The sequence below is a fragment of the Botrytis cinerea genome, chromosome 4 (genome assembly GCF_000143535.2).
Source record: "Botrytis cinerea B05.10 chromosome 4, complete sequence".
Taxonomy (NCBI): Eukaryota; Fungi; Ascomycota; class Leotiomycetes; order Helotiales; family Sclerotiniaceae; genus Botrytis; species Botrytis cinerea.
The window spans coordinates 2,049,840-2,069,398 of NC_037313.1; the positions used below are offsets into that span (position 1 = coordinate 2,049,840).

Here is a 19,559-nt window from a genome sequence, read left to right on the forward strand (position 1 = left end):
TTCACGTGACTACATCAATTAGTTTTGATAACATCCGCACTTTTATCTCTTCTATTCATTGCTCATAGTTTGGACCTTGGTCCAAACCTGAACTCTAGATACGAGAGAATTGTCGGCAGTGAAACTGAGTTCTTGCAGATATGCAACAAAACCTTTGTATTAAATAATGATTTGTTAAGACATGTGAAATAGCAGTGAATCCTGATTTCCATGAGATAGGTGGGTTAATTCACCTTAATCCAAGTATATAGTCCAAGTATATAGTCATCTATTAATCTTGGCTTTGACTGATATCATTTCTAATCCTATATCCCACTCTAAGCGCATGTCGTGTATATTCTATCAGACTTTCGATGTGGTTGAAACCCTTCCACTGTTGTATTTTGAGCAAGCTTGATTCAAGACTACAACCTCCTAATTTGATGAAACATAGAAATAGTAATGATTGCTTGTTGAAGTTAAACATATCGCTCGGTAATTTTCAGTCATGATACTTTATATTTCCATTGCCTGGTATCCAACCCCCTAACCTCGCCCTCCTTAATTCCGCAAAACCTTTGCTCTCCATGGCTTCCATCTCAACATTCTCTACTATAAGGACGGCATCCTCGATGTACCAGTAGATTGACAGAAAGTATCTATAAAATCCACTTCGAAACCAATCGCCTCATTCACACCCTGTCAATCAAAAAGTTTCTCCCTCTGCTCCTTTTTACTTTCCGAATTCCTTCTACACCAACTCCATATTTATAATAACCACATCATCTAATCTTTATCAATTCCATGCTTGCAGCAAAATAGATGTCTCTGTTCTAAAATTACCCGAAGAAAATATCAAATAATTCGATTCCACCTTTTGAGAACGGTTTCGGTATTTTCAAACCATCTAGCGAATATCATGTACAATCTATTACCAGCTAAGTGACTTCCGGATATGATGACTATGAATATGGGTCTGGCTGTTATGAATATGAAATTTTCACACAATAGGATATAACTGCGTGGATGAAGGAAGGTAAAGATTCCGGAAGGAGTTTGGGCGAAGATGAATAACGTGAGGGTTAGTGGGTATCATGAGCGCGTCAAGATATACGGGGAGAACTGCGGAGCCGATGAACGAGGAATTGGGACATTATTTGATGGAAGTTACGAAAAGTGACTGGGAAAATCTCGGTGATTGGTGATGGACTATATTGCGATCACCGAAAGAAGGGTTGGTGTTCGCTTTGTGAAAATTAATGATATTTGATGCGATCGTCATTCAAATTGATGACTTTCATTGAATGTTAGCCATCCATCCATGGTATGCACAACGCCGTGTGATACACTGCCATTATGTCACAACGCCATGCCAACCGAGCCCATACCTACATACGCCAGAGCCATGCATAGAATTACCACCAAGTAGATGAACTGGATAGTCAGTAGAGAGGACCCAATAAATCTCCCAGGATATGCAACATGTATAAGTCCTATAACTCCGCAACCGGTTGAAAATGGAACGCCAAAATCAATACACGCGAGCCGATGCGAATTTTAACGGGCTTCAGAATAATCATTCAAAGCGACGCAAACGAGTCCTATAGTAGATATCGGTCAGAAGGGGCACTGTGGGGGTATGTTTGAAACAATGTAGATGTACCGCGATGATGACCATTGTATTGTCTGATTACCGATTGACTATGCAACTCCCAAAGACGAGCATAGTGATCTGAACAGGCAGTTACAAGGTAAGCCGAATCGGCACTGAAAGCGCAATCCCAGACCCATCTTTGATGACCAGTCAGGGTTGATTCAAGATTGAACGCTCTTGCTTCTGTTTGAGGCTGGTTTGGATTAGGAGCTAGAGCAGTAAAGTCTACCTCCCAAATCTTGGCTGTATGGTCGGCACTACATGTTGCGAGCTTCTTAACATCTGGAGAGAGAAGAACTCTAGTGATATACTGGTTGTGGGCCTTGAAGTGAGTAATTGGCATAAGCTGGGTCTTTTCGCGGAATTGAAGAAGCTGCCAAACGTAGACGCTGCCCTGAACAGGAGTTAATACAAGTCTGACGCATCTCGCACGCATGCTCTTACCGAGTTAGTACCAGCACACAAGGTTGATCCATCAGTTGCGACGGTGACACTGGAAACAGGTACGTCTTCCTCTGGAATAAGTTGATGGGAGCAGTTATTTTCTGCAAGATCCCAAATACGAACACTACCTCCGCGATCACAACTGATGATTTCACCTTGATTTGGATGAATCACTACATCATTCACTGGGCAGCCATGACTATAACTTCTTTGAACGGTACCACTCCGAGTCTCCCAGATTTTAACTGTGCCATCCTCAGAGCTTGTAACCATCCATTTCCCTTCGCAATGGAATGCGACGCCTGTAATATTTCCTGTATGTCCCTCGAATGTGAGAAGCGGATTTGGATTGGTCGACTTAATGTCATAAAGTTTGACAGTATGATGGCCCGCCGCAGCTAAGAAACGCTTATCTGGGGATATGCATAATCGATTGACTTGAGAATCAGGGTGTTGAATTGTTCGAGAACAGATACCAGAGAGGGCTTCCCAAAATCTAAGAATTGTAGAACATCAGCGACCCATGTTGTTGTAGATCCCACATGAGACTAGGAGTGAGTCGTACCTGATTGTATGGTCGTAGCCAGCTGTAACAAGAACGCAAAGAATGTTAATAGGGTCTCCTTTTCCGGATACGAGAACGGATTGATAGGCCATTTGAGGTCTGAAATGGAACGTGCCTATGAAAGAAGAGACGGTGCAAGGAATGAATTGTAAAATAGCTTTCAACCCAAGTGGTGGTAAAGAAAGCAATCCATCTGAAGATTGGAGCAGGTCGACGAGGGAAAAATCGTAGCTTACCAGTACACAGAATAACGGACATTGTCTATTCCTTCCCAGTACAAATTGAATGAATTGGCCAGAAACGACCAAGAAAGGCAAGAAGTGTGAAAAGTGGTGATGGATTGGCAATTGCACCTGCCCGGGAGAGTGGGTTGTAGAGAGTTGTCGAGAAATAGAGAAATATGTATGCAGAGTTCCAACGGATCAAACCATGATATTGATAGTGACGGTTGGGAGCTCCTCTCTTCTGCTGGATGCTAATCGACCGCCTTCTACATTAGTCGGTCGGAAGTATTTATTCCGAGGAAACACCATCAAATCACTTCGTAGCCTTGCAGCTGTAGTAGTAGCCTTGTTTGAGCTTGCCTGAGCTTCCATGTAAAAAAGGGTTGAGTGAATTCTCCATCGATAGAAAGCTCACGTGATAGCTGGACCAGAACTTTTTGAAGTTGAAAGTCAGCTTCTCACCTAGCAATCATTATGTTCACTTTCATTCACACTTTCAACATTTGAGAGAGATATCCACAAGTGATTCTCCAAACGTTTTCTCAATTATACAACCTCAAACTCTACAAAGCTGGATTTCATCGAATGCCCTTTTATGCCTCAAGAAGAAGTACAGCTGAGTAAACTTTGAAGTTGTGAGATTGAGATATCTCTAGGCTACCAAGCCAAACATACATTTGTACAAACTACCCAACTGGGTCCTGGAATTGAACACAAGCTACTATCACGAGCCGTAGTCGGCAAAGTTTTGTCTTCAAAATCTGTTCTTTAAGATTGCTCGCAATCAATCGTTCAGAGGCACAGTGCCAGAGGCAGTTGTTCAAGCGATCGTAATTTTGTGGTGGGATATATTATTGCGACTCAAGACACTCATTAGGTGGATTACATCGAAGAGACCTCAAGATATCTCAAGATGGAGAGCACATCTGAAATGGGTGTGGTTCAGAATGACTTTGGTAGAATCGGAGGTAATTATGCTCCTGAAAATTCTCATGTTCCCTCTCAAAACAACCTCATTGGACTTACACCTCCTTCCTTTGAGCAGTACAATGACCAGGACTCACTTGGCTTCCAAGATGATTATTCATTATGGGGCTCTTTCTCTATGGAAGAGAATAACCTCCAGGATAACTCACTGGGCGATTATTCTGTTTGGAACGAAACGGGAAATCTCGATGATCTTTACAACAGCGGTCCAAGATGTCCTGACGACTATGTCGAACCACCCGTACCCAAGAGAAGAAAGTTCAATTCAGACTCAACTACTAAGTCCCCATCTTCTGAATCAGCTACTGAAGGAGTAGCCAGTCCAATCACTGAGTCCTTGTCCGTTTTCTCTCAACAAGCCATGCCAACTGTAAAGACAACAGAGTCAACCTCAACGTCAAATCCCCCTAAGGCCACAAGTGAGGTATTTCAGCGAGCAATTGGACAAGAATCACTGCTTTCTCAAGTACCACCATCTGGATTGCAAGATTCTTCTAACAAGGACGACCCCGCCACATCATCCAACGGTCAAGACACAGATATCCAAAAGGTACCGGTCACCAACTCGGCCCACCCTTCTAGCAATCACAGCAATCACTTTTCACAGTCATTCACAAGCATAAGTGCCACCGCACCAGAAGTTGTTCAAAGCCCTTCTGCAACTCATATAATGTCTATTCCGGAATCTCACCAAATAGTTCAGCAGCAACCTTGTGAAGTTCCTGGCATTCCGCTAGGACCCACCTTTATACAAAGCCCACAAAGATCACAAATGCGAGTTGCATCGAATAGTTATGATCATCAAGTTTCCCCAAATCAACCGCGCCCTCAGAGAAGACCATTTGCTGCATTTCCTCCACAAAATCTTGGGTTTACGCCATTTCGACGTTCGTTTAATCAACAAGCTACATCTGGCCCACAAGACTCAATTCAAGCTCCACGACAACCTACGGAGCAAGCTACAAGCCTCTTTCTACCATCTAGGCCAACAAGCTCCGGTACCACTGCCCAGAATTCTTCGCCACAAAGTTTAGATAGGAGCTCTATTCCACCTCAGCTTAGGGAAGTTATGGAAAAGTTTGAAAACAAGGTTAGGATGGACTCTGATCTCAGAAAGGCTTTTAACATTGTTTTTCCCTGTAAGTTCACCAATTATCCTCCTATTATTGAGTATTTGCTAATAACTACAACAGCACGAAGTATAGAAGTTGAAGAATTGAAGCAAAAGATTATCAACGAAAGGCAACAAGCCTCTCTCAGAGAAAGCGCTTTAAAAAATATGCTCACTGAGCTTCAAGATAATGCCACCGCTCAAGAAGCCTTGCAAACCAGAGCAATGGGTCTTCTCACACAACTAAGAGCAAATCCTCAACACGATCGATCGTGGGTGTGTAGGAATTTCAACAAGGAACATGGCCTACCCTGTAACAATATCCAGAAGGAATTCTATCTGACCAAAAAAGTTTGGAAAAGACGCGAAAGATGCTCTAAATGCAAAGCCAAGGTTCATGAACTAAATCGACAATATCTTAATGATGATACAGCTGTTGCATCATGGAACTTTGAACAACTCGGCCCTTTCGGTCCAGCTTTCCCCGCCCCGCCAGAATTTCAACGTCCTGGGCCTATGGTTCATACAGCGAATATGGCCAACAAGACAGAAAAAGCTCCAATAGTCGGGGCTAATTCTGGCCGTCGTCAGTCACTGCCTGCTCTTCCTGTTGATAATAAAGATCTTCAACAAAATGCGGAATCCAGATGGGCTTCATTGCCACCACCTACCAAAAAGACTCGAGATCATACACCTTTGAATTATTCTAAGGCAACTCAAAATGCACTGAGAGCGGCACTTGGAACACAACCCAAGGCATGGATGCAACCACCAAAGCATATTGAGACAATTGTTTTGGATGATGAAAGTGATCAGGATGAAGAGATAGATCAATTACAAGAAAGCTCTGAAGGGAAACCAGCAGTTGAGGGAGAAACTGGCTTAGAAAATAATATGGATGATGGTTTTGATGCTGAGTTCGATGCTGAGTTTGAAGCAGAGTTGGAAGCTGACCTCACTACTGCTTTCGAGACGGAACTTGCATAGGAGGTACGAAATATTCGGCTTACAACCACCACGCTTGACGGATCTGCAATTTGCACTTATAAGCATGGTATTCATCTAGTTTTTTTTTTTTTGGCACCGTTGGGTCACCACGTTTGACTTGTATAGCCACCCAAGAACCAGCTTTGTCATTTTGCCTTCCTTGATCCTTAACATCAAGATGCACGACGAAGAGGAGCCTTTGGCAAGTGTTAGTCATGAGCTTTATGGCATTTCTTTCGACGAATCCTTTCACGGAAAGAATCAAATTATAAGCTGTACCTCCTTCTACTTGAGCATGGGTTGTTATATGGCGTGTTGGGGAAGGAATCACGGCGATGAAATTGGCATTTGTTTCTTCATTCTTGTATCTTTTGCGTTCTCACAATGTATTGAAAGCCGCGAAATCCATTAGAGGACGGCTCTTCTTTGGAGGGGAATACCATGCTATGATTTAAGTTTTCTTTCAGTGTACATTCTCATTATATCAAGGAAGATGCGATACGTCATGATACCATTATGGATATGGAGTACTTTGCAGATATTTATTACACAGCGCGCAGTGAGCATTATATTGGTTGTGCGGTGGGTTTCGATTCTATCTTGAGTTTGAAGGATACGGCGAAACACTTGAAAAAGCAGAATCAAAATGGATAGAGGAATAATGATAAATATTTATTAGAATGTGTTTGTATGCAATTGCGATTACGTGAGATGATGAGGTGCCTGTGACTGTAAAGTGACTGTCTGACTCTGTAGCTTTCGAGCAGAGAGTTTATGCATATCTAGGTGGTAAGAGAGAGAATTTGTTTATTTCTATTTGAGGCTAACTTCTAAGCACAAAGTAGGCATTGGGTAGGTAGGTAGACAAGTAGGTAGGTAGACAAATAGATAGTTGATGAATGAAATTTGAATTATTCAATTCAATTCAATTCAATTTACTTTCTTAATTCCTTAATTCTATAGTTGTTGGTTGGTAGGTTGGTTGGTTAGTGTTTGAGTGTATGTTTGAGGGGATGGAATGGGGATGGATGGATGGATGGGGAAGAGGAGGGGAAAGAGGAGGGGGATATGTATATATATGTTATATGTTATATGTGTGTTTAGCTTTAACTAATATACTCTCGAATCTCGAATCTCGAATCTTATTAGATTTCTAACTTTGGGATTTGAAATTTGAGGTTTGAGGTTTGGAGATTTGGAGATTTGGAGATTTGGAGATTTGGAGATTTGGAGATTTGGAGATTTGGAGATTTGGAGATTTGGAGATTTGGAGATTTGGAGATTTGGAGATTTGGAGATTTGGAGATTTGGAGATTTGGAGATTTGGAGATTTGGAGATTTGGAGATGGATAGATAGATGGATTATTCAAAATAGAAAAAAAATTGGAAGAGTTTGAAAATACTGATTGGTTGTTTATCTGATCTGAGGAGTTTAGCTGTGCTGGTTTGTGGGTTTGTGGTTGTTTAGATTCATGGTAAATATATCTATCTATCTATCTATCTATCCCTTCCCCCTTTCCCCTTTCCTCCAGCTGTTTGTATCTCTCCTCTCCTTTCGTTTCATATATTATATCACTATATATAGTCTATAATCTATCATCTATCTATCCCACCTCATCTACAGCATCTCACTATCCCACCTCATCTACAGCATCTCACTATCTCACTATGTCACTATCATTTATTCCTTCATTCTTTCATTCTCTCTTTTTCTTTCTTTCTTAAACCCATTTATTTACCCACCTACCCATCCATCCATCCATTCATTCATTCATTCACTTACATACTTACTTACTTACTTACATACTTACTTACTTACTTACTCCCCCCAACTTCTTTCTAAATAAATATCCCATCCCATCCCATCTCATCTCATCTCATCTCATCATTCCAGCATATTTTAATACTTGAATACCCCAACAACAAATTCCAATTTCAAACTTCAAACTTCCATTCTCAGATACCCCTCATATATGAATCCATCACATCCCATCCCATCACATCATACCACGCCCACTTATTTATCAATCAATTCACCTCTCTCTACCCGCCTAGCCATTCTATTTACGATGTAGATATATTCGCGCAGATGTATAAAATTGATGTATAAGTTAGTTTGTGTATGTGAAGGGATAGATAAATAGATAAATAGATAAATAGATAAATAGATAGATAAATAGATGAAATGAGATGATGAAATTTCATCCAGTATTAAAGTGAATAGATAGAACGAATGGAATGTGGTGTCTTATACAAACAGGTATTGGATTTACTGGGTGGGTATATGTTCATTCCTTGAGTAATAGCAGATCAGATATAAGTAAAGTAAAGTAAAGTAAAGCAATCGAATGATCAATTGATTGACTGGAATGAAATGAAAACTCTTCAGAATTTGTCTCGAAACTATCTTTCTATTCTTTTGAGAAATCCAAGAAAAGAAAGAAAGAAAGAAAGAAAGAGAAGGCTCGTCTTGTCTTGAGAACAGCAAGAATTTTTCGAACCATCCCTTTCTCCCAAAGGTAGACGTTTCCCACCCTCACTTCACCACATCGGCAAACACAATTATACAGAAAAGACAAGAAAGATAGACAGTTTAAATAATATGTAGGTATTCATTCCATTTCGAGGAAAATTGTAGTCATGAATTTAGTTGAATTAAAAAGTACCTTCCATCCCTTCCCTTCCAAACCAACCCTCAAATGCTAAGTTGAAAAAAAAAACACCATCGTTATGTGATTGGCATAACTCAATCCATATGAATTATTTTGTACCCATTGCCATTCCACTTCACTTAAAACTCTCCTTGCGCTAAAAATTTCCACCTTTCCACATCTTCCAGTATTGATTGCAAAGGATTCGACGCGCGGTCATGAATTAGAGATTATCCATCTCATGGAAGATATGTCTTCATGCATCCATGGACTATGCGAGGAGGGAAATGCAAAGTGGAGATCCTGTCCTTCAAGTGGAGAGTTTACAAGATGTAAGCAGCAACACCGAGGAGACCAGCAAGGCTGGCACCAGAGAGTGCGATGGCGCGGTTTCCGTTGTTGGAAACGACGATTGGGGCAGTGGTCGAGGCAGATGGGCTGGATCCGGCGGCTGGGGCAGAGGTGGTACCGACTGATCCCTTGGTGGAGGTAACGCCGCCGGTTGGGGCTGGGGCAGTGCTGTTACCCCAGGCTGGGACGGAGCTGATGGCAGCAGAGCTAGCTGGAGCAGTTGGGACGGCAGTGCTAGAAGATGTTAGGATTGTGGGAAGATTTGATTTTGAGTTGTGGAACTACATACCAGGTGTTGCAGATGACGGAAGAGGTGGTGTAAACTGGCTTGGAGATTGTGCATGGGCAGTTGGTGATGGTGACGGTCTCGCTCTGTGAAGCGCATTAGTATGTTGTGATATCGTAACTCAATCTTGAAACGAAGAAATGGCAGATCGCGTGGCTGGATTCTTGTAGAGTGGCCCCGCGAAGCTACCATGTATTCGGGTTTCGGATGGGAAGAAGTACCTCGGTGGCAGTGTAAGTTACGCCGTTGAAGGAGAAACTGGTGGCAGCTGGGCAGACGGTGACGAAGGAGGTAACGACATCGGTGACCCAGACGGCAGCCATGCTGGAGTTTCCGTTGGCTGAAACGGCGGCTGCGAGAGCAGAGACCATGGCGACGGTTGAGAATTGCATCTTGAAAGATCGGGATTGATATTATGAACTAAGTGATTACGGCTGGACTATTTTGCGATTGGATGTGTTTGCGAGAAACGAATGTGAGTGACTAGAAGTCGGGTATTATGGCGATGGGAAAGAGAAAAGAGAATGTGTGTTGTGTTGGGAGTGAATGAGGTAAGTGAGTGAAGAAAGAAGTGAGAGAGGAGAGGGAGAGAGATTAATTATTATAATAATGAGGATCTCATATCGTGAAAGTGGATCTGGCTGGGGACCATGTAACTTTATTATACACCCACGGTGAATCTGCGCCGTACCCAAGTATGCACGCTTAAAAGACTCTTCTTTCCCAAAAGATAATGGACCAGGAGGGAAAAGGATCCCACGCTCTCCATCCGTTTTCAGAATTACTGGAGAATCGTTGGAGAATCATTTGAGAATCATTGGAGAACTCTATCACCTCTCACCAACTTTATCCATTGGCTCCGGCCGCATGCGGTTTAGACGAGATCCCATCCGAACGATGCAGGTACAGACCGCGTCTCATTGGACCGGTGGCCAAATTAATTTACGGAGCAGAGACGAATGGGCACATCGGTGGTCGATCACCGCTGGGTCCCAGAGATCAGCCAAAGACTTGTGCAGGACGCAAGTAGTAGTACGGTCGTCGTTCTTGGGAAAAATGGAATGAGATGCCATGTTGGGGCTTGGCATCACTTGGTCAACTGGGCAAAAGAGGGACGGTGGAGATGGGGTGGGCGGTGTTTGCGAAAGGAGAGGGAGAGGGAGAAGGAGAGGGGGGAGAGGGGGAGAGGGGGAGAGGGAGAGGAAGAGGGAGAGGGAGAGGGAGAGGGAGAGGAGGAAGTAATAGAAGAAGCTTTAATCCAAGTATAACTGTCAAAAACGGTCGAATTCTATTCTTCACCTGATTCTATTCACAAGCATTTTCCTTGACAGCGACCCTCGCTTTCCTTGCTTCACCTACGTATTACATATTACGATAATCTCATGATCAAGAAGTAGCATCATCAATATCGTCGTTGTCTTCTCATGCTTGCCGGTCCCGTAGACGTTCTTCGGTCGTGCAGTAGCGTCAGGGGTAAAGTTACTTATTCGTAGCCTACTCCGTCTACGACCACCCCCTCTACCGATGGCCACTTCGACCGACCACTCACACAGATGCGAACGGCTACCAGACGACTAGCAAAGGTTAAATAAGTGTTCGCATTCCATTCAGCATAAACCCAGAATCCAACAGCACGCGTAGATTCCCCAGGCAGAGTAGAATGCATTTTCTGATGGCATGCGAAGTAGCACACTTATTACTACTTGTTCGTTAAGGTTACCGCTCAATGGCGATTGCTCACTCATCATCTCATCTCCACCCACCAAGAAATCAATATTCCAAACTTTATTATTCGAGTGGATCGATCAAGACTTAATTCTTTTGCTTCTCATCCACCTCCATTCCGTATACGAAGCACAATCACAATAATACTTGGCCAGATTCTCTTGGTCCGCATCATCTACCCGGCTCCAGCTCTCTCCCACGCCAATATTGCTTTTTGTTTCCCTTTGTTTGCTGCAAAAAACAACAACAACGACCGCAACCACAACGACAAATCCCAACCCGCATTAACCTTGCATTAACATTAATCTCGCTCTCCTTATCACATCCATATCCCTTTCTCTTTCCCCACCAATGCCTTTTCATAACCGTTACATCACAAACGCCAGCAATTCACATCCTGGATCCCACAGATCACAAAGAAAATCCGGGGTGATGGTGGAAACCGAGCGGTAAGGAGCTGGTTGGCTGGTTGGCTGGCGGTTGGCTGGATGACAAGTTTAATTGTTTCTTTCCATCATCCCATTTCATGCGAGGGGTAACATCCATCTTTCTTCATGAATTCCAAGGTTACGATGAAACTCCAGACACCTCTCTCACTTCTCAATTCTAATTCTCAATTAGAAATTGCATTGTATTCATTGCAATTAGACATGGGAATCTCTCCCAAAATGTTCCGAGACACAAAATGATAGAATATCTTTTCTTTATGGAAATCGACCAATGTATCATTTGCTGTACCTGCATACGGCAATCATGCATGATTGCTTGCTGCGGGGAAGGATCTTTTGCTGGGAAAACTCTTTTTCTACCGTGGTAGGAAATCTCTCATGCAGCCAAACAAAAATTTCAAGGATGTTTTTCCTTGGGAAAAGAAGAAAGTCCATGGAAGACTTATAAATCGGTCCATTCGGAATGTGCCAGAGAAGAATGCATGCTGTTCAAGTGACATGGCAATTTGCACAATTGCGAAAAAGCTTCGGAGCGTACAAACCAAAATCGATTATTCCTGAATTTAGTTTACTCCCCGTTGATGCAACAAATCATTTCATTTTCCGACGGGTACTTGATTCTTTGAGATGCTCGTCTTGCTATTCCGTCCCAGCCGCCTACCCGAGAAGAGATGCCATATGATGTTCAGGAATGGCGAAGGGTTTGCCATTGTAACGTTGTAAGATTACAAGATCGGCGTGTTGCAAGCAGGGGGTATTTCGGTGCGCGGAACAACAGGTCCAGATCTTTCGATATTGTCCCTACAGTTATTATGTTCTGCCTCGTCTGACTGATTGAGTAAATGAACGTCTAGAGCGAGTGCTTTTCCAACTGCCATCCCGAGGTGTCTATTCAATACGCAGGTAGATGCAATATGACTGGGTCATTCAGATGTTCAAGTGTATTTGTTTGCTTATTATTGATATTCTTGACATCATTTGCATTTATTCCCCTTTTACGAATGATTTTAGTCTGTGTCAATCTCCTCTCCAATCATCCAATTTCCGTTCGATGCACAAGATATCCCGTTGGTTGTCCTCAAAAGAAAGCTTCTGTGTTATAATGGGTTGTTAAGGAAGCAGAAGATCTACGAACATTATGCAACCCATTCGGAAAATCACAAACTATCGAATCACATCGCAATTATATGGATGACTTGTTATTTCTAGAAATGAACTTGGACTATTGATCTTTGAAGGTCTCCGTTTATAATTCTGTCGTGACAGATTTACACCGCGATCTTGCGACAAGACAGCACAGTATAGCATAGCATATCATACCATAGTAACAAATGACTTCATTGTTGTTTCCTCTGGAGACATCGCCGTTCTTTTAAATTATGCTTTACTTTTGTTTCGGCTTCCCAATCGTCACTGTCCATAAATCTGTTCAGTTGAAGTCTTATTTGACCAGTTTTTAACCAATTCCATTACTAACACATCATTCTCATCCACATACAAACATGGCTTGATTCAAGCTCTCTTCAATTCACTACCTGCTATCTAGACATTCCATTAATCATTCCATTCGCAAAAATATTGAAGCCGATCATGATTAAAATAGAATACTATTCTGCCAAAAGTCACGTGGACGGTGAAAGTCGATCGATTTCGTTTTGTTGCATATCTGAAAAATTGTTCGGTCTTTGCTCCTCCATCCTTCCTTTTGGAATCCAAAATTTTGAGAATTCCATCGGCTGGGAATAAGGATGTCTTTGGGGGTTATTTCCGGAGTGGTGGTTCTTTTTAGGAGAGGTGGTGGTTGACCAATCATGTTGGTTATTCATCGTCGCTATTGATATTGGTGATCTTTGAGAAACGTAGTTGGCTTGTTGTGATGATTGATAATTTGATTTACTGATTATAATTGATTTACAATTTTGTTTGTTTGTTTGTTCATTCGTTTATTTGATTGAACTAACTGTCTTCGAAGAGTCTACTAAAGAAGGCACTCCACAATCAACTCATCTCTCCCTCCTCGATCTCTCCAGAATCGCAGCAACTTTGATTCCCTCGTTGTTTGCCTCGGTTCCGTAGCGATCGGTGAATTAGGCTGGGCGTGGATGGCAAGTTGGGAATGGGGTTCTGTTGGGTTCATTTCTGCACTTTTTTTCTGCGGGACGGTTGGGAATATCGGCTTCGTCGCCAGAGCATTAACTTTCCTCAGACTCATGAGAATGAAAACGCGTTCTTCTTGATCAGTCGCCGATGGCACGCGTGTGGATTGTTTGGGCGGCGTGTTTGGGTTTGGGTTTCTGATGGGTGTATAGGTTGATGGGGTTGCGTTCTAGGTGGCTTGGGGGCGGGAGAGAGGGCTGAGGAGGTTTGTTGGTTGGGTAGAAGGGGGAAGTGGAAGTGGAGGGGGAGGAGGAGGAGGGATTGAGTGGCTGGTGGGGGGGGATGGGTTGGAGTTTGGTTGTTAGGATGGTTGGTCATCGTGTTCATTCATCTCAGTGGAGATGCTAGGTTGATTATGTTGCAGTGCTTCGATATTCTCTATCTCATCATTCCCCGTTTCTCCCACATCCTCATTTTCCCCACCAATATGTTCATTCCATCGCATCCATCGCATCCATCGACTCAGTCAAATTTCCTCATTTTTCTGGTTCTCCCCCAAACCCCCTCTCTCTCTCCCAACTATCCGCTCCCTTTCCAACTTCTCCCTAGCCTGTCTTTACTCCCTCCCTTCTCTGCAGTACCAGATCTCTCAGTCTCTCTATCGACAGGACCATCCTCATAGATTGCAAAATCCCATCTCCGTCTTTGAACCCTTCTCTCCCTCCTCTTCCTTTCCCGGCTCCAACTAAATATCCCTATTAATCCACCATTGAAGAAGTGCGATACGTGATTGTGTCTTGATGATTTTTTTCTCCGTATTCCTACGCTTCCTAGATTTCCTCGTGGGTCGTGATTGGAAGTATTTCTCCCGTCGATATTATCTATATTACTAGTATCGTTAATATAATATCACCATCTCTCATTCTTTCTTATTCTTTCTTTCCTGCCTCTTCTCTTCCATTAGCTGGGAATCTTCACAGAGTTAACGGAATTCCTTGAATTCCTAATACTACCTACTTGGATAATCAACCAAGCCCCCCCTCCCACTCGCCTAAAAAAACCTAGAAAATAATATGCCGTTTACTTGGCAAATATCCCTTGGCATCAACATCAACTTCAACTTCAACTTCGATTTTCTATGTCTATATTGATGTATCTCGAATCGTAAGATTTGGGATTTGACGGATTTGATGGATTTCTAGTGACGCGAGGGGAAGGATTTGGGAAAGATTGTGAGATTTGGATGTTGAGAGATGGGATTAGCTAGATGAGTATCAAAGACTTGGTTTGGTTTTAGAGACGTAGTATTCAATATTATTGAATATTAAGGAATTCTTGGGAATTTCTTCTGGTATCATAGATTCTAGGTTATAGAAGTAAAACAAGCGTGAATGTCAGGACATGAGAGTCTTTTGTCATTTTTTTTTACATTTTTTTTTATAGAATCTATCTCTATCTCGAGATATCTGTATCTAAATCTCAAGAATTCTGTTGGAAGAATGGTTTGAGAAGTATCTGAGAATTTCATTCCATTCAAGACTCGGTAGCATTCAATACTGAGGGGTTCTTATTATCTATTCTTGAGATTTATGGAGAAATTTCGTCTTGTAGAATTTATCTTCGGACCTGGATATTCAAGGTCTCAAGAATATTATGTAGAGTATCAAAATTGAAAGGGTTCTAGAGATTGATAGATCGGATGTTTGTAACGAATATCAAACAAACAAACAAGCAACGTTGTCTCGTGGAAACAAGTTGATTTGATTTAATCCCATGATGTATGTATGTATGTATTTGAGAAAACATCTCTTTAATGATTGCTTTCTTGTTTCATTTTTTTTTTTTTTTTTTTTTTCATTTCGTTTCTTACTCTTTCTCTTTGGAAAATGAAGATGTGAAAGAAAAAAATTCTTGTGGAGAATCATTGGAGATACAAAACAGTGTTTCGCTTTCTGCATAGAAACGAAGAGCAAGCAATGCCTAGGAAAGAAAAAGACAATAGAAAAATGGAAAGAGATAACAAAGGGAAGTGGATGAAGGATAGGGATAAAAAGTTTGATATCCTTCTTCTTCTTCTGCTTCTTTTTGGAGGGGATTGAGAAGTTTGGCTTGGGTTGGATTTCTCTCCGTTGTCTTGACTGTTTTCTTGCAATCACGATATTGGCTTCTTCGTACAAACTTCCTATCCCAAGCAAACCTATCACGCATTCCGTGAGATGTCTTTCCCCTTTTCATCGAAACGAATTTCATGGCTTCGGTGTCGCGACTCACGATACGCGGAGAGGAAATCCAAGAAAAATTCGAAGATCAAATTTCGAGTAGAAAGATTCAAAATTTCCTCTCTGAGTTTCCGAAGAGGGAAAGTCTCTGCTGAAACTTACGAGAGGAAAAAGAGATTTGTGATCAAGAGACGATTTCGATTTAAAACTCGTTTCCCATATCGATTTCGATTTCAGTCACGAATCCTCAAATCCTCCCCCCAAACCTTCGCTTCTCGCTGGCATTTTCCGCATTTCACATCGAAGGTTAGATGTCCTTTCAATCTTCATCGCAAATTTAAGGGTAGAAGACAAAAACGAAGACGCGTGATGGATATTTCTGCGCCAATCATGAATATGCATCATCCTGCAGGAGTCGACGAGTCGGTAAATGTAAGTGATCTAAATCTCAATCTGACTATTTCATTAACGGTGTGATAGACTCCACTAGCTGCGCCGAACGAATTACAAGTTATCCCTGGGTACCAATATCCTTTTTCTCTCAGGCCAGAAAATATTCCAGAGGTGTTTTATAGACTTCATCGAGATGAGAATTGGAGGGATATTCACTCTCCCCCTCCCACAAATTCTCTCCTCTGCGAACCTTACAGCCCCCTTGAACACGGCTGGTCCGCGAAAGATACACATAGCCCTCTTCCGTCCTCCCCCAAACAAATCCTCTCGCGGGTAAGAAAACATTTTTCCGAGAAAGGTGCATCTCAACCCTCAAACTCGATCTTCGTACCAGGAGTATGGAGAGCGGGGACGAGTTCGCAGGTCAGCCTGTGGGATAACATAGAGGATGCGAGGGAGGAGGCGAGGAGAATCGGAGGAGTGGATATTATTGAGGTGAAAGGAGAGGTGTTGAGGGAGGGCGGGAGTGTGGTGTTTTGTTTGGAGGAGCTTTTGGGGAGGAGTAGTGCGTTGTGTTGGGTTACGAGGGGGAGGTATGGAAGGAGAGGGGGGGAGGGGGGGAATAAAAGAAAAAGAAAATGGATGAGAGGAGGAGGAAGAGGGGGAGAGGGATTGAGGGGGAAGGCGTATTTGGTTGTGGGGGTTATTCCTGGTGAGTTTTTCCTTTTTCTTCTATTTTTTGCATGCGTGCTTTTTTGTCGTGGAAATGGAAATGTAGATGCGGATAAATTCACGGAATGTAAAATCAGCTGAGATCTCGAATGCGGTGATTGATTGACTTCATATCTTAATCTTGCTTTTAAATGAAGGAAAATTAATGATATAGATGGATGAATGGATGCAGAGAAGATACTAACTTTACAGGTACACATAACTTTCCGCATCCGACTCCCGTTACTCCCACAACAAATACAAACACAACCCATGCATTTCACATGCAGAGCGAAAACAAAAATATCAATGAAGAAGAAATAGCAAGAAACTCCTTGCTATCTAGCGTTTCTATGAAAGATCGAACAACTTGTGGTGCTTTTGGAGATTTTGATTTTGGGCTTGAACAGGAACGAGAATTGGAACAAGCGACCCCCCTGTCCCAGACACCAAATCCACCCTCCCATATCAAATATCCATACCACCACGAAACAAACGTCAATTTGGAGCCCTTTAACTGGACTTTAGAGAATCCCCAGGTTAACAATATACAAGAATCCGAGATAGAAAGAGATATTCGGAGACATGCGCAGGGAATGAAACGCAATAGCGCATTTAGAAGAATGGAGAAGATTTCGGAAGATGGGGGGAATTTGCTTTTGGCGGATACAAAGTTTGTGGTTAAGGCGGAAGAGGGAGAGAGAGAGAGGCAAGAAGATTCGCTGCAGGGTATGGATGGTGGGGGCTCGAGGGGCTGGAGTTGGGGAGATGGTGGGAGGGAGAAGGGAAAAATGAATGACTTGAATTCAGAAAGGAAAATTACATCGACAGCGAGAATCACGAGGAAAGGGACTTTTGGCGAGGCCTTCAGAGAAAAATCGGCAGATCTTCGAGATGAGAAGAGGGTTTCTTCGCAGAGTCATTCATCTCCATCGTGCGCTTCCACAAAGCGTGATAGTGGAGGAAGAGAAAGAGCAGAGGGAACTCGGTATGTTGATACGGGCACATCGACTCGTAGCCTTAATTTTCGGGAAGAGTATAGTTCTGAAGAAAGTCTGAGCGCGGATGAGGATATTCCTGCGGTTGCGGTTGCTGGTGCGGTGAGAAAGAGAGGGGTGGTTTGTGAGGCTCAGGGGATGAGTGAGAGGCGGGGTAGGGGTGACGGTGATTTTGGTGTAGGAAAGGATGGCAATTGGTATTGTGAGGGCTTGGGAATGGGTATGGGAGTAGGCAGGAAGAAGTCTAGGAGGAATGAAGACGATTGTGGGTATCGAAATCGTATGGGGAAGGAGAGAGAAGAGATATATGTTGGTTCGCAAACGTCTTCTTTTGTCGGCACAGTGAACTATGACAAGAATACCGAGGAGGTAGATGAGGAGTTGCAGGACATGGATACAAGTTTCGATGTCGACATTTCCGAGCGGGAAAAAATTCCCGATCCCCGAACCAACGCAAAACCAACCACAAACTCTAGGATCCCTATAGAGTATTTGAAATCCAGAAGACCGATCCCCAAAAAGACGATTTCGAGGGATATTACCAGAGAAACCTATTTCGAGAACGATGGGCACACAAGAGGATGTGAAAATGAGATGGATAAGGAAGAATTATCTGATTTCGTTTCTGGAGAAGGAGTCAAGAATGGTGGATCGGGATTCGGATTAGGAACTAGGGAAGATGTGGATATGATTCGGAGAGATATGAATGAAAAAGGAGGTCCCAAGGAGGCAGTGGATAGAACATATTTTGGAACTCCGAAATCCGATCTGCCTATTCCCGCCATTACTATTGAATATCCCTCCCGCATTGGCGAAATCCCCCAAATGGGCGGCACGGCACACCTTTCCCAATTCAAACGAATATCTACCTCCCCCCTCTCCCCGTCTACCTGCACCCTCACCTCCGGTCTCGAAATCGAACACGAAATCGAAATCCCCGAAAAGAAAAACAAAAACGAAATCCTCTACCCCTTCAAATACGTCCTCGCTCTGTCCACGCGTCTCTACAACAATATCCCAAAACAATGCTATTTAATTGAATGGGAAGATCCGTGGGCTCCGACGTGGCAGGTGAAGAGCGAGACGGATGGGGTTGTTGGGGAGGTGTGGAGGGGGGATAAGAAGAGGTGGGAGCAGGGGGTGGGGGAGAGAGGGAGGATGAAGAGAATTGTGTGGGAGGAGGAAGAAGAAGAAGAAGAGGAGGAGGATAATATTAAGGAAAAAGAGATTAGGAATCGGAAGGGAAAAGAAGGAAAAGAAGGAAAAGAAGGAAAAGAAGGAAAAGAAGGAAAAGAAGGAAAAGAAGGGAGATACTTGGTACAGTGGGAAAAGGATTCAAGACCCGAGTGGGTGGAGAAGAAGGAGGTGAGTGCGAAGTTGGTAGGGGAATTTGAGAGGAGAAGAGGGGGTTGGAGATTCGTTGATGAGCGGGACAGGGAATGTGGAGAAAGATGAAAAGTAATGATGTTTGAATGCGGACAATAATGGTATGGAGTCTGAAAACAATGAATAAGAGTCAAAACTTCTCATTTGATCAGTCGATTTATGGTCTCCTTTATATCCACACTCCAGCCCTCTCCTCTCAATTCAAGAACAAATCCCCTAAATCCCTCATATCTCCCAAATAATTAAATAATCAAATATCCAAATAACTCAACATGCATCACACAAACAACCATTAAATCCACACCATCCATCTCCTTCATAATAAATTCAATAGCCACACTC

General features: G+C 42.8%; 4 protein-coding genes across 8 annotated transcripts; 2 read left to right on the forward strand and 2 right to left on the reverse strand.

Moving 5' to 3' along the window:
- Positions 1–960: 960 nt before the first annotated feature.
- Bclst8 lies at positions 961–3,192 on the reverse strand. 4 transcript variants are annotated; one of them, XM_024692694.1, is made up of 5 exons: positions 2,879–3,192; positions 2,643–2,664; positions 2,078–2,573; positions 1,643–2,027; positions 961–1,580 (listed from the first exon to the last, which is right to left on the reverse strand). In XM_024692694.1, exons 1-5 carry the CDS (start codon positions 2,898–2,900, stop codon positions 1,537–1,539), a joined length of 969 nt encoding a protein of 322 aa, XP_024548474.1. In that variant the 5' UTR covers positions 2,901–3,192; the 3' UTR covers positions 961–1,536. The 4 variants fall into 4 exon arrangements, with proteins under 4 accessions (XP_024548474.1, XP_024548473.1, XP_001557755.1 ...); XM_024692695.1 differs by having other exon boundaries at positions 961–2,027; XM_001557705.2 differs by having other exon boundaries at positions 2,643–3,192.
- Positions 3,193–3,342: 150 nt separating this feature from the next.
- Positions 3,343–6,610, forward strand: BCIN_04g05990 (hypothetical protein). The gene is made up of 3 exons (XM_024692697.1): positions 3,343–3,834; positions 3,912–4,992; positions 5,047–6,610. Exons 1-3 carry the CDS (start codon positions 3,814–3,816, stop codon positions 5,949–5,951), a joined length of 2,007 nt encoding a protein of 668 aa, XP_024548476.1. The 5' UTR covers positions 3,343–3,813; the 3' UTR covers positions 5,952–6,610.
- A 1,926-nt stretch (positions 6,611–8,536) lies between these two features.
- BCIN_04g06000 (hypothetical protein) lies at positions 8,537–9,964 on the reverse strand. Its single transcript, XM_001557707.2, has 3 exons — positions 9,461–9,964; positions 9,243–9,325; positions 8,537–9,187 (listed from the first exon to the last, which is right to left on the reverse strand). The coding sequence occupies exons 1-3, from the start codon at positions 9,629–9,631 to the stop codon at positions 8,926–8,928; spliced, it is 516 nt and encodes a 171-aa protein (XP_001557757.1). The 5' UTR covers positions 9,632–9,964; the 3' UTR covers positions 8,537–8,925.
- Positions 9,965–15,423: 5,459 nt separating this feature from the next.
- Positions 15,424–19,490, forward strand: BCIN_04g06010 (hypothetical protein). Of its 2 annotated transcripts, none has more exons than XM_024692698.1 (3): positions 15,424–16,161; positions 16,210–16,834; positions 17,047–19,490. In XM_024692698.1, the coding sequence occupies exons 1-3, from the start codon at positions 15,727–15,729 to the stop codon at positions 19,284–19,286; spliced, it is 3,300 nt and encodes a 1,099-aa protein (XP_024548477.1). In that variant the 5' UTR covers positions 15,424–15,726; the 3' UTR covers positions 19,287–19,490. The 2 variants fall into 2 exon arrangements, with proteins under 2 accessions (XP_024548477.1, XP_024548478.1); XM_024692699.1 differs by having other exon boundaries at positions 16,071–16,161.
- Positions 19,491–19,559: the final 69 nt, after the last annotated feature.